The sequence below is a fragment of the Quercus suber genome, unplaced genomic scaffold, assembly GCF_002906115.3.
Source record: "Quercus suber isolate HL8 unplaced genomic scaffold, Cork oak 2.0 scaffold_61, whole genome shotgun sequence".
Classification (NCBI taxonomy): domain Eukaryota; kingdom Viridiplantae; phylum Streptophyta; class Magnoliopsida; order Fagales; family Fagaceae; genus Quercus; species Quercus suber.
The window spans coordinates 764,233-777,972 of record NW_027069526.1 but is presented as its reverse complement, the minus strand read 5'-3'; the positions used below and the strand labels follow the sequence as shown (position 1 = coordinate 777,972).

Below are 13,740 nucleotides of genomic sequence, written 5' to 3'. Positions count from 1 at the left end.
CAAGATTGGACAAATTGAGTGCTGACACACATTATTATAGTAGTGATATTATATTACATTTTCACATCAGAACTATTCATTCCAATTATTGTTTGTATACCTTTTAACTGACACAATGTCTCAGCAACATGAAATTGGAATCTGCTTGGACTTTGGTTGAAACTATATGCCTACTGACTGGGATTGATTAATTCCCCTGTCTTTTTTAGGTTTAGATTTAATACTCTGGGGAGGGAGAAATTGTGGAGGTGTCAGGTAGCTTCAACGGTTGGCATCAGTGGATTAAAATGGATCCACAGCCATCATCAAGTATCACAGACCCCAATGCCTCAAGGTCTTTAATTTTTTGCCAAATTCTCTATTTACAACTCAGCATCACTGTCAAGTTATTTTAATTTTCATAACTAGTTTTTTCCAATCTAGGTTTCAGATATTCAACTTGTTTTATCTTAGTAGGTTAAAAAGAAAAAATAAACAACTTTTTTTTTTTTTGGGGTGATGTTTCTTTCATTCCTTGAAAAGGTGTTTGTTATGTTGTCATTTTACTCCCATTTCAGTCAAGCCCACCCTTCCTCTTAAAGCATAAAGCCCAGCAGGTCTTAGGCTTTAATGATTTGTAAAAACTCTGGAAATTTGTCAAAAAAGATATAAAAAAATACAGGAGTAAAAGGTCTCAAGAAGAAAATCATCAGGTAGAAAGTGACATAAACATGTCTGTGGTATCCACCTACATGACTAATGCTTAATTGGTCAACCTTGACATGCCAGATGCTTCTGGTGTGATTGGTATTAATAATATGAACATAGAAAATAGTGTTTGAGTCAATCTCTAATCCTTTTCTGATGGACCACATTGGCATTGCACTTCTGCTTAGCACACTAGATGCATCTCTTCTGGCTCACTCTTGTGAATTAAGAATAATAATATTTTTTTTTTATATATTTGCTGCTTAAACTTTGATTAATTAAATAATGAGCTTACTTTGTAAAATTATGCATGGCCAATCACTAGATGGTTGCAAGTAGAATTTTTACCCAATTTCATTGCAGTTTGTGATAGTTTTCAATAATTTTTAGAAAATTTACTTCTCTTTTTAAACTAATTTTCCTACCTAAACTAACAATGAAATCACGTGGTTTAATATCCTCCAATTATGGCAAGGTTGGCATCAAAAAGGTTTTTATTCATAGTTTCTTGATTCATGGTGATTTGTGTATGGATTTCAATCCAAGAAATTCCAATCCAAGAATGTTTATTTGCTTCAAATAGTTAGTTGAATTCTGGTCGTATATATATATGTGTGTGTGTGTGGGTGTTTCAATTTATGCTTATTATGTTGGGGCTATTGGTTAGTGTACAAAAAACAATGATAGATTGCTTGGAGTTCTGTACTATCCAAGAAAAGATCAAAGCTTAAAGCCACGTAGGTAAAAGAAATGGAATCAGGCCTTCAAGACCATGCAGATTTTGGATTGATGTTGCTATCTTGTACCATGAGAATTAAAGTCCTTTAGCTTGTATGTGCAACGTTTAAATTTAAACTCTTTTACCAAGTTCAAGTGATAGCCCAGCAGTAATGGCATTCTTTGTACTGCACTATATGTCTGTGGTTTGAATTCCACCCTTCCCCTTCCCTACCTATTAAAAAAATGTTTAGATTTCTTTCTGTTTTTCTTTCCAATTAAAGTAGCCCCAAAAGCTTATCCCATATGGCCATATCACAAAATTAACAAAGAGCTCTAAGAGTATTCCTACTCCTAGTACCAATAACAATTTGTACATAACTTAATTTCACTCCTTCAATATTTAAGGTTGTCTTTGGACGATTTTTTTTTTTTTTTAGCTTATTTTGTTTTAAAAATTAATTGTGTAAAATTATTATTGTGAATCTTTATAAATTTGTACATATATAATTTAGCTGCAAAATAAATTAATATTTTCAGATACAATAAACAGATCCTAAAGATCTTTGGGGTAAATTCCACCAAACACGGGTTTGGTTTATAGAGTTGGCTTCAATCTTTTCTACAGTTCTACTGAGTTAAGAGGATACATCCTTATCTGGACACATTCTATAAAGCATAGTTAGTGAGTCCGTCCCGCATTGCATATGCATTAGCCTAAACAAAAGTCATCTCTGTTTGCCTTATCTTTTATGTTTTAATTTGAAAGGATACAATTGTTGAAGCAATAAAATAGTGATCCCTTAAAAGATCATTTACTATGTCTTGTGTTCAAACGTAAAAGATGTTGGTAGATACTTTAAATTTGACAACATCATAAACAAACAGATATATATACATACATTATAACTAGTACTATGACTTGTAGTACATGTAGGGTACTGAAATTTATTTTATGAACTTTGTATGTGGTCTCTCTATTATTGGATGATAGTACGAATTGTTAAGAGACAGTATAGGAGGTTTATAGGTAACAGTACTGTAAGATTTTATTCAACTACCATGTTAGCAGAATTAAGGTTTCATAAGTATTGTACAAAGTGTCATCATATATAGCACTTTAATAGATATAGCACCTTAAAGACACCCTCAAATCTTTCAATTTTAAAGTAGATTTTTTGAAATACTTAGAGAGTTGTTCTACTTTTCTATTTTTTGATAATTCGATAGTTAAAAAAAAACGGATTTCAACCTTGAACATTTACATTAAAAACACTAAGAAATTCCAATTCCTAATTGTGAATCTAATGACTTTCTAAGGCATATGAGGATTTTGTAACTAAATGTGATTACAAAACCTTTCTCCTTCCTAATTGCATCAACTACAATAAATTTATAAGATGATCATTTTCTACCCCTAAACTCCTAACCCTTAAGATCCTAAACTAATAAAACAAGCTAAATGTGCCAAATGAGAACGGCAAATGTTATCCTAACCCAAATTCAATGAGTCCAATAATAAAGGTGTACACTTAAACCAATAATAATAAAAGGAGTATTATCCTTATCCATGTGTGGCAAATCAAACAACATCAACATCATCGCAGCACAAAAGGTGGAAACGCAAAAAGTTTCATGTAAAAAAGCAAATATGTATTCATGAAAACATATCACTATGATACTATCCAAGCATAAAACATTAAATTTTAATGCACAGAGGCAATCGTATCACATTGAGAGAAGCCTTGTTATGGACACAAATTCCCTTTTACTGTTAGGATGTGTGAATGCAATGAGATGTTAATTAATGTCATCCTAACCCAAATTCAACAAGTCCAATAATAAAGGTGTACACTTAAACCAATAATAATGAAAGGAGTATTATCTTTATCCATGTGTGGCAAATCAAACAACATTGACATCATTGCAACACAAAAGGTGGAAATTCAAAATGTTTCTTGTAACAAAGCAAACATATCACCATGATACTATCCAAGCATAAAACGTTAAGTTTTAATGTACAGAGGAAATCATATCACATTGAGAGAAGCCCTGTTATTGACACAAATTCCATTAGTTGCTTCAAGGAAAACTAAGACCTCCAAATTTGATAAAGAGACTACATTGAGGAAGTCTAGACCTCCACATTAAACTAGCTAAGAATTTGTAACTTAAAAATTCATGATTATTATTTATTCACTCTCAATATATGAATTATACAAGACAAACTTCCAAATAGATAAACATAAATATTAACTTACGGTTGTCTATCAATAAAACTAATCTTAATCCAAACTAATTTATTTGAGTAAATTAAACATATCTCTGTCACTACTTATCCTATAATAATTAAAATAAATTAGACACATAACAAATCCTCTGCTGATTACCTCAATGGCAAAAGTGTAATGTGAATGGCAAAATAACTATTCAGATCAATCATGTTGGCAAGCTATTAAAAGAAATCATTAGAGCATCTCCTTCACAAATACCCACAAATACCCACAAATTTCAAACAAATATTGAGATAAGGAGACATACCTTGTGATTCCAAACTGAAGATGCAGACCGACAGTGAGAGTAGAGAGCCCGTCAGTGAGAGTAGAGAGCGTGAGCAATAAGGAGAGTCAAACTGAGACCGAGAGCAAGAGGGATACCGAGACTGAGAGCGAGAGGCAAACTAAGAATGAGAGCGAGAGCGAGAGCGAGAGGGAAACCGAGGGCGAGCGGCAAACTGAGAATGAGAGCGAGAGCGCGAGAGCAAGAGCGAGAGGGAGACTAAGAGGGAGATTGACAGCGTGTGAGAGATGATAGCGAGATTGAGAGGGAGATTGAGAAAGTGATAGATGAGAGAGTAAGCTTAGCTGAGTTGGTAACAGATCTTGGTTTAAGTGTGGTAACAGGGGCTTGAGTTTTGAAATAATCCCAGAATAATAATACTACAAAAAATAAAATAGAAATTTAGGAAGAAAATTAATTACTAGCTCCCCCAGAGTTTTGACAAAAAAAAAAATGCATATAATAATCTAATCTTAAAAACCCAGCCCACTCTTTAGCCCATAAACAATTTTGCTATAAAAATAAAATAAAATTAAAAAAAGTCTGTTAAATATATTATTAGCAACGCGGTGTGTTATACCATGTTGTATATGCTAGAGTGGACGCGGAAGAGAAAGCATAGAATAGGAACATCAAGAACACGAGAGTTACGTGGTTCAGCCTTGTCAGCCTACATCCATGGAGGAATCCCTTTAGGGTTACATCTTTATTGTATAAGAGTGTAGTACAAATCTTATGTTACAATGAACTCTAACATGAGTATATATAGACGACTAAATCCTAAACTACTAGTACAAACAGGAGTAGGCTTGGGCCTATTACATTGGGCTAATATGTCTAATATATATCTCTAACATCCTTCCTCAAACTCAAGCTAGAAGCTTGATGAAGGTTTGAGGTTGGATAAGTATAAGAAAATCACTTGGAGATGTCTTGAAGAATGCCTTTAAAGAAACCGCAATGAATAATATGCCAATTGACTAATTTTGGAGCCTCAAATGAGGAAACGAAGACAAAAATTGGAATCTACGTGAAAAACTGAGCAGGATAGGCATTTTTGGAAATTTTGACTTTTGGTCAAAAGTCAACGCAAAAAGTCAAAGTCAACTAATCAGGTCAAAGTCAACGGTCAAAGCTCATGGGTCAGATCCGGGTGGTCTGGGTTAGGTTGGTCCGAGTCAACGTCAGCTAGGTGATGTGGTGCTGACAAGGTGACACTGCTGACATGGCTACATCTGACATGGCTGATGACATGTCTAGGGCTAACGGGGTTTTGTTTGATGACATCATCAAATGACGTCATGGATGACATCAATTACAGTTTTCGGTGCGTGTGGTGCATGCGAGTAGTTACCGACATGTGGAAGAGAAACCAGAAGCTAGGGAGGCACGTGGATATGCGTGTAAGGTCTGATGAGGGCTAGAATCTCAATTTTTGTAGATCAGTGGACGAGGAGGCTGTTAGGGTGGCGCGTGTGTCAAGAAGACGATCTGGAAGTCAAGAATCTGAGGCGGGGCGTGGGAGATTTTCCAGAGACAACTGCGACGCGTGGAGGCGTGTGGCAAGGCTTCAGGTGACCGGATTTTTAGGTTTTCCTTACGGGAGACCAAGGAGCATGCCTGTGGGGTTGGTTTCGTCAGGCGAAGCTTGGAGTTGTGCAGATTTGATAAGTTAAGTCACGAATTGCTTGGGTTTGTGGATCTAGACATAGCAGTAAGCCATGGCGGCTGCGAGATGCCGTGGAGTCTAGATCCAGCAGACAAGCATGTGTGACTTCTGATGGTGGTGTGCACGTGAGAATCTTCTTTGCTTGCTAGAGATGTTTGTTTGATGCCAAGAACGAAGTTTGGCTCTAATACCATGTAGAATATATTATTAGCAACGCGACGTGTTATACGGTCATGTTATATATGCTAGAGTGGATGCGGAAGAGGAAGTATAGAATAGGAATATCAAGAATACAAGGGTTACGTGATTCAGCCTTGTCGGCCTACATCCACAAAGGAATCCCTTAAGAGTTACATCTTTATTATATAAGAGTGTAGTACAAATCCTATGTTACAATGAACCCTAACATGAGTATATATAAACGACTAAACCCTAAACTACTAGTACAAGTAAGAGTGGGCTTGGGCTTATTACATTGGGCTAATATGTCTAATATATATCTCTAAATGTTAGAGATATATATTTCTAACAAAGTCACTTGTTAATCAAATTCCTATTCCTAATTAAATTAGGACTTCAAAATATAATTAAATTAGGACTACAAGATCCAAATATATACCGAAAAAAAAATACAACATTAAAGTCACACAAACACAATTAAAAAAAAAAACACTTCACAAGTACAACCCAAACTTCCCAACCCGGTAAACCCAAAGATCTAATCTTCCCTAGCCACAGCAACCACCACAAAGCCACAAGCAGTCGAGCTACCTTCACCTCTGCCGCCTCAATCTATCTTCGCTGTGAAGTGTGGTAAGTTTCTCACTAGTCTCTCTATGACTCTATCAGAGTCTCTGTCTATCTTCTATTAATTTTTGTAGACAAGTTTTTGTTGTTAATGGAAGAAGAGTAAAGGCTCTGTTATCTAGACTAGAATATGCTTATGTTTGTGCCTTTGTGTGGTGTCTAGCAAATATTTGAGCCAAAAAGATGAAAAAGAAAAAGTCTAAACAAATGTTAAAAGCTTAAAACACCAGTACACTTTAGGGTCCGGTTTATAGTCAATAGAATAGGCTTTATGACTAGGGTCAGTTTGTGTTTCCAGCAAATATGATTTTAGAATAGTAATTTGAAAATAGTAGTTTTTTAATTGTTTGTTTAATTGATAGTAACGACTTGTGTAATTAAATTAAATTATTATTATAGAAAAGGAGATTGCTAAAGATGGATAAAGCTTTGTAACAAGATGGATAATGACTTCTTGAGCGACTGTTTAACTACATATATAGAAAAGGAGATTGCTAAAGGTTTTAGTTTAGAATCAAATTATAAATGATTTTAATGGCATGAAAGAGCAAAGGGCACAACTTTTTTAAGTTAAAGTTAATGGGAAATAAATATTATTTTAGTCATTTTTTTTATACAAAAGAATTTTATTATGTTTACCTTGGCTCCCTTGAAAAAAATTTCTTACTCCACCACTACCTGCAATTAAATTCCGGCGTGGTTGATTTCATGAAGAATCTCTTCTATTGATGGGTTCATTAATTCAAAATCTCCTCCCTCAAACTGTTTGCGAGAACCAAACTTTCCATTACCGAAACTCATCGGAAAGGGCTTGAGCCTAGGCTCCATGTTACAGGTACTATAAGGTAATACAATCAAATTTTTGGGTACATGCACTGAATCCCTGACTTGCTTCAAAATTATACATGCCGTGTGATGCAATTTAGAAAGATAAGTATAAACTTACTGAACTTTGATTCCATTCAGCTGCGCCCTACACAAATTAAACGACATACAGGTGTTTGGCCAGAGATGAGATGCAAGGGGTGTACGTGGTTGTTTTCCTGTGGTTTACTACTCTTGCATTATGTAATATGTTTCAAAAACTTTGCGGGACATTAGCCAACGGCTCATATACTCTTTGTAATCTTTTGATACTGTTACAATGAAATAAAGTTTCAATCTAACATTACACACTGAACTAAGTAGAATGAACGTAAAATAAACGTTATCATTATGCGCATAATTGCACTGAAGATACTAACCACTAACCAGAATAAAATCAATTCATACAAGTAGTGTTAAAAATTACTAATTGTGGAGGAAGCTTTGCAGCCATACTCACCATGCATGGTGGTTGTACGCTCCCTGAGTTTTGTGTCTATTAAGGGAGTTTTGTCATTTGTGTCTATTGAGATAAGATGGACCGACAATAGATACGTGGAATTTCACTCTATTCATTTTCAATTTCTGTTAAAATGATTTGAAATGATCAAGTGATTCTTGATATTTTTAAATCACATAGAAAATAACTCTGTATACGAATAAATGGGGGGGGGGGGGGGGTCGTAGCTTAAAAAATTTAAAATTTAAAAAAAAAAAAAAAAAAAAACCCTCAGAGTTGTACTCATTTTGTAGTTTTACGATAGGTAATTTTGTAACATGATGGGCATTTGTGTGAAGAAAAAACCTCTGAAGTTCCATGGCTGATAAAAGAAATTCTCTCCAACTTCTTTTTATAGAGAGATGAGTTTATGCGTGTTTTTATATATCCTTAATAGTTGTATTATCACGAAGCAGATCCAATGGATTTAGATTGGTACTATCGATTCCCAAAGCATGAGTGTTTAATGTGTTATTAATTTTATCTCATTGGCTTCTGCACATGACAGCAAAATTAAAAATAATTAGATTGTACACGTGTATAGTAAAATTGGACTCTAATTTCATATTCTAATTGAACAATTGGAATGATAATATATGATAGTAACAACAATAGGAAAATTCAAATAAAATTTTGGGGGCGGGGTTTTTGTCCAGTGGCCAGTGCCACTGGACAGAAGCTAAATCCAAATTTTGGATTAAATTGTAACAATCTGAATAAAAAATTCCAGTAGAAAGACAAGGTGGAGTGATCCACTCTAAGAAGGCGACCAAACTTGCGTAAATATAGAATAATAAATCTCTCTTCAAAAAATTTATATTGTTCATAACCTTTACGTTCACTGAAAATTTTAAAAATATAGTGATTCACATCTGCCATCTAGACATCTATAGCCGGGTCCTCTCCAATTCGAGTGAGATTTCATTGATCACTAAATTCCTTTGCAGCCTGTAAAAAGTATCATCAATCAGTCCACAACAGTGCTTTCTTCATTGTTATAGGTGCCAAACCTGAACAAAAAGGCAAATATAAGGATAGTGAATTTTAGGCATAATGTGCATCTAATCACATATTAGCAATTTATAATAAATGTAAAGATGCAAACTTTGTAAGTGAATAGTAAACAAAACTCAGTATCAGAACCAAGAATAAAACACTTTAATCCAAAACTCAGTGCAAATGTAAAGATGCAAACTTTGTAAGCAATTTATAACAAAGATGCAAACTTTGGCTTTGCTATTTTTTTGAAAATTGTGTAATGTACCCAAACCAAGTTCTTATTACCGATATTAATCTCTTTGGTTTTCACGTTTGACTACAAAATTAAGAAAAAACTTAATTAGCACAATAACTCACTTGACCCGATACATAAAAGTGGTTTTAATATACCCAAACCAAGTTCTTATCACCGATATTAATCTCTTTGGTTTTCACGTTTGACTGCAAAATCAAGAAAAAACTTAATTAGCACAATAACTCACTTGACCCAATACATAAAAGTGGTTTTAATGAAAATGAGCCTACATACATTTAGTCACATAATACAAAATACAATTTCAATTTTAGATTTTAGACACATGACACAAAATTAAAATTTTAATTTGATATGTACATATAGCATACAATTAAAGTTCAAACTTTGACCTCATAATAACAGCCACACAATCACGATTCCTCCTCATTGACCATACAGATAGGCCTATAAATACCTCAAAATTTGAAATCTCTCAGCCTCACTCACGCACTCTCTCTCGTAGCAAATCGCAATGGCGCTTTCCTCTGCATTCCGCGAGCGCCTCGAGCAAATGGAACAAACCAGATACCAACGTCTCTCTCTCCTCCAGGTCAGCTCCCCAATGCCAACCCTACTCTTCGTCGTCTGTTTGTTTCGTCTCCTATAAATTTTCTCACCAACCAAACAGAGTAAATCTCTAATTTTATTAACCTGTGTTCACCACGCCAAAAAAATGATTTCAGGCCGAGAGAGAATTGCAAGCGAGCAAGTCTCAGGTCTTGGCATCAAAGCACACAAACATCAGGGCCATGGAACAGAGATGCTTGATACTCGACCAAAGGATTGCGTCTCAGAATTTCAAGATCTCGGCCCTCAAGTTCCAAATTGAAAGCCTCGACGCGAAATACTGTTCAGAATCGCAAGATTTGAGGTGAGTGAATTTAATTTTGTTCACATTTTCCAGTGGTTGATTTATGTAATTGAAATAGGTTTTGGTTTTTAGGGTTTTGAAGAGTGAGGTGGAGGAGCTCGAGGAGTTGGAGAAGGAGAGGGATAGGTTTTACGAATTGAAAAGTAGTGAAATGAAGGAGTTTAAGGAAAACGTGGAGAAGTTCTTCGTGGAATGTCAAATGCGCGTCGAGGAATTGAGAAATACTGTGAAAGAGGTGATGAGTAAGGCTGTTAAACTCCAATTGCATTGAATATTCTTTGGACGAATTGTGCATGTTTATCGGTTTACTGTATTTCGGCACATTCACATATATGTATGTATTCATTTACATTTGCATGTATATTATATAAAGAAAGTATAAGGATCAAACAATCTTTGTTTAAGTAATGACTGAACATGATTTGCTTGAGAATTCTTGACGCTTAGACAGCTTCTACACAAACCTTGAAATAGTTAAATGAATGGACAGAAGTTTCTTCCAATTTGCTTTGAGGAAATTTCCTCCAATTTTTCAACCTGCTACTTGGCGATTCAAATGACCATCCACAAGTGCTTTTAATTACATAACGTATTTGATAGTTAAACAACTTATCTAAATGACTTAATAGATCATCCATTTGAAATACACGTGGATGTTCATCCGAATCACCACTTAAAGAGTTGGAGGATTCTTCCAAATTTGTGTGGAGAAAACTTTGTGTTAAATGAATAGTCAAGACTATCCAACTTATCAGAAAAATTATCTTAAAAAAAGTCGTCCATGTGATTAAGGTTCATTTGAGCAATGTTTGGAGAAGGGGATGTGTAATTGCTTTATCATATCATTGAGTCAGTTTACTCTAAGGCACTGAATAAAATGGCATGATAGGGTATACCTTTATGTGCTGAGGAAGGCTTTGAAATGAGTACACGCTGGGTATGCCAAATTTATAAAGAGAAGTCCTCCTGAGTTCCTATTATACCTTCCTCCTTTCATTAGTTAAATAGTGCATCATTCATTCATTCTTTGGTTAGCAATAATAAAGAAGAAATGAGCACTATACAACAAGAAGAAAGAATCAGATATTAAATCAAGACTTGTAGTAAGTAGAAAGCCAAGAGATCTCTTCTAAGGAATGGATTCAGTTGTTAAACAATGAGAGGGGAGGTGTACTCTGATTCCTTTTGAAGCTAAGTTTCATAAACCTGTTAGGCAAGCTCATAGTGTGCTGAGTAGATTCTCAATTGGGTCAGCATAAACTTCAACCTTGCAAAGCTCTAAAGAGGATTCTTAATGTCTTCAACAACAGAAGGGGCCTGCTGTCTCTGTAAGTAATATTTTTGTAAGAAATCCCTGGTGTTTTTCATAGAATTTAAAAAATGAATTAGATGGTGGTGGTTACAAACTTCAAATTTCTGACTTATTAAAAAAAATCATTGGAATTAAGCTGTCTTAGAGCTCTTTTTGAAGTGGATCCTAAACCTAATAAACCCCAATGGATTATGCCCAATAAGCCTATAATTTAGATGAGAACAATAAATAGGAAGGCAAGTTTTATTTCAAGTATATATTTGGCATTTAAAGTTTCCTATGAGGCTTTAGCTCCCCCCCCCCCCCCCCCCAATCAACCCACTTAGAATTTTGAATGACCAATCCCTAAGAAAAAATATTCATATTTTAGCATTATGCATCATCTATTTTTCTTATCCTTAGGGGTTGTGTTTGGATAGGAGGATTTAAATTTAAGGGATTTGAATAACCTTTGTTAGTATTGCTTTTAATTTAACAACACATGATGATGTGAGCTTTCATTTCAAATCCACATATTAATAAAGCTCAAATCGATCTATTAATTCAATAACAAAAAAACGTCATTTCATACTCTATTCAAGTATTTTGAGCTAAAAATTCAAATTCAAATTCTTCTCTTTCAATGGTTTTTTTCAAACGGACCATTAGTGTATTCTAATTCTTGATTTGGAAAATGTTTATTATGCTTCTGGTCAAACATTTAAGATGTTTTCATTTGCCAGTTGAATTTAATAATGACTCATTTATAGAACTTGCCCATGAAAGATTGCGTTTTTATTCTTCTTTTTCTGTAGGTTTTCTTCTTCTTCTTCTTCTTCCCCCTCCCCTCCACACACAACCCCCCCCCCCCCCTCTTCTCTCCCCCACCCCAATTTGCTTCTGCTTCTTCCAATAGATGGACTTTAATTTAATAAAATACCCTTCTCCTTGTAATTATTTTACTGTAAAAGTTCTGTCCCTTATGATAAATCTTTGTGTGGTTTTTGTTGATCCTCAATTATCCTACATTGATGTTCAAAAGTCTTGCAAAGAATTACCGGGGGTGGTAAATCACTCTTCTCAAAGTTGTCTCTATTTATAGAGCTCATAGTGGGTTAAAATTAACTATTGCAGCCTTTCAACTGACAGTATTTCTGGGGGGCATGCATTGCCAAAGACAATTAGGGTAATTTTACAGGTCCATGGACTGTTTTATCTGCTTTTTCTGTGAATTTAGCAAGGGGAGGCTCTAGCAGCATGACTAGCTCCTAAGATGATTCAGGGTCTGTTTGGGATCCGATTCTTTTGCTAAAACTGAAAACTTTTTGTTGAAAATACTATAGATAGAGGTAAAAGTTAGCTGAAATAGTACAGTGAGGCCCATGAATAGTAGCAAAAATAAGCTGACTTTTTAATTTTTATCAAACAGACACTCAATGTAGAGATGGAAAAGCTATGTGCTTACATCCTTTGAAGGGGATTCTCATGCGGTGGTTAATACTACATAGAAGCTAGACTCCTGCCCTCCTGAGAGATCTCTTTCTACTTGCAGTGGACTTATGAACTCTCATTGTAATTTAGAAATTTGTATGTTGTATATACAGCAACTTATTTTAACTCAAGACTTCAGAGGTTGCACATCCTCATAGAAATAACATTGTCAAAAGCTCAAACTAACTTGTTATTTAGAGCCATGGCATTAACATTTTGATGGTATTGGACAACAATTTGAAAAATTGATGAAACTTGGCTGAGATAAGTGTTCTATGTTTTGTGGCTCACCAATTGACTGTGGTTGTGATCATTAGTGTTCATGTCATGCCAAACTACCATTTCCATCATGTTTGTGGGGAGTCCAGCAGGCTTGCAAAATGGAGCAGTTCCTGAACATTTAAAATTATAATAATAATAAATTAAGAATCTAACATGATACTTGCCAGAGAGAAACTGAAATTACAATCGAACTACCAAAAAGAATTACAATGGGGCTGCTTTTCCAGTGTTAATAATTCTAGAAGTAAAAGGAATGAAAACAGAATTAGAGTGATAAATATTTTTGATTCATGTGGATTTTTGAATGATGAACTACTAATATTTTTTGTTTGTCCTTGATGGGCAGTTGTACATATAATGCTTTATTTCCGATGATAATTTTAAAAGATAAATCTCTGTTACACAAGTTATTTCTAAGTAAAAATGATCCAACTAAAACCACACCTTTGACATCACTTGATTTTTCTTGCAGCTCCAGTCAAGCATTACAAAACTCCAGGGCGACAGTGGATATTTTAGTAATTCTGAGATATCTGCAGCTGAAATGAGAAACTCTGAACTTATAGACGTGAAGAAGAATTTGGATAGAAACTTGGCTTCTAATTACCAAAAAAGAGCAAAGTTACAAGAGCAGCTTCAGAAAATATTGTATTAATTGCAAGTTTGCTGATAAGAAGGTGCAGGCAACAAAAATGAAAGCCATATTGTA

The 13,740-nt window shown here is 34.7% G+C and overlaps 1 protein-coding gene across 4 annotated transcripts; it reads left to right on the top strand.

The window, feature by feature from the left end:
• Window positions 1-9,519: 9,519 nt before the first annotated feature.
• On the top strand, window positions 9,520-13,686 carry LOC111998706 (uncharacterized). Of its 4 annotated transcripts, none has more exons than XM_065772606.1 (4): window positions 9,520-9,646; window positions 9,780-9,967; window positions 10,040-10,209; window positions 12,688-13,025. In XM_065772606.1, the coding sequence occupies exons 1-4, from the start codon at window positions 9,569-9,571 to the stop codon at window positions 12,771-12,773; spliced, it is 522 nt and encodes a 173-aa protein (XP_065628678.1). In that variant the 5' UTR covers window positions 9,520-9,568; the 3' UTR covers window positions 12,774-13,025. The 4 variants fall into 4 exon arrangements, with proteins under 4 accessions (XP_065628678.1, XP_065628679.1, XP_065628680.1 ...); XM_065772607.1 differs by lacking the exon at window positions 12,688-13,025 and adding an exon at window positions 13,504-13,657 and having other exon boundaries at window positions 9,521-9,646; XM_065772608.1 differs by having other exon boundaries at window positions 9,521-9,646; window positions 10,040-10,202.
• Window positions 13,687-13,740: the final 54 nt, after the last annotated feature.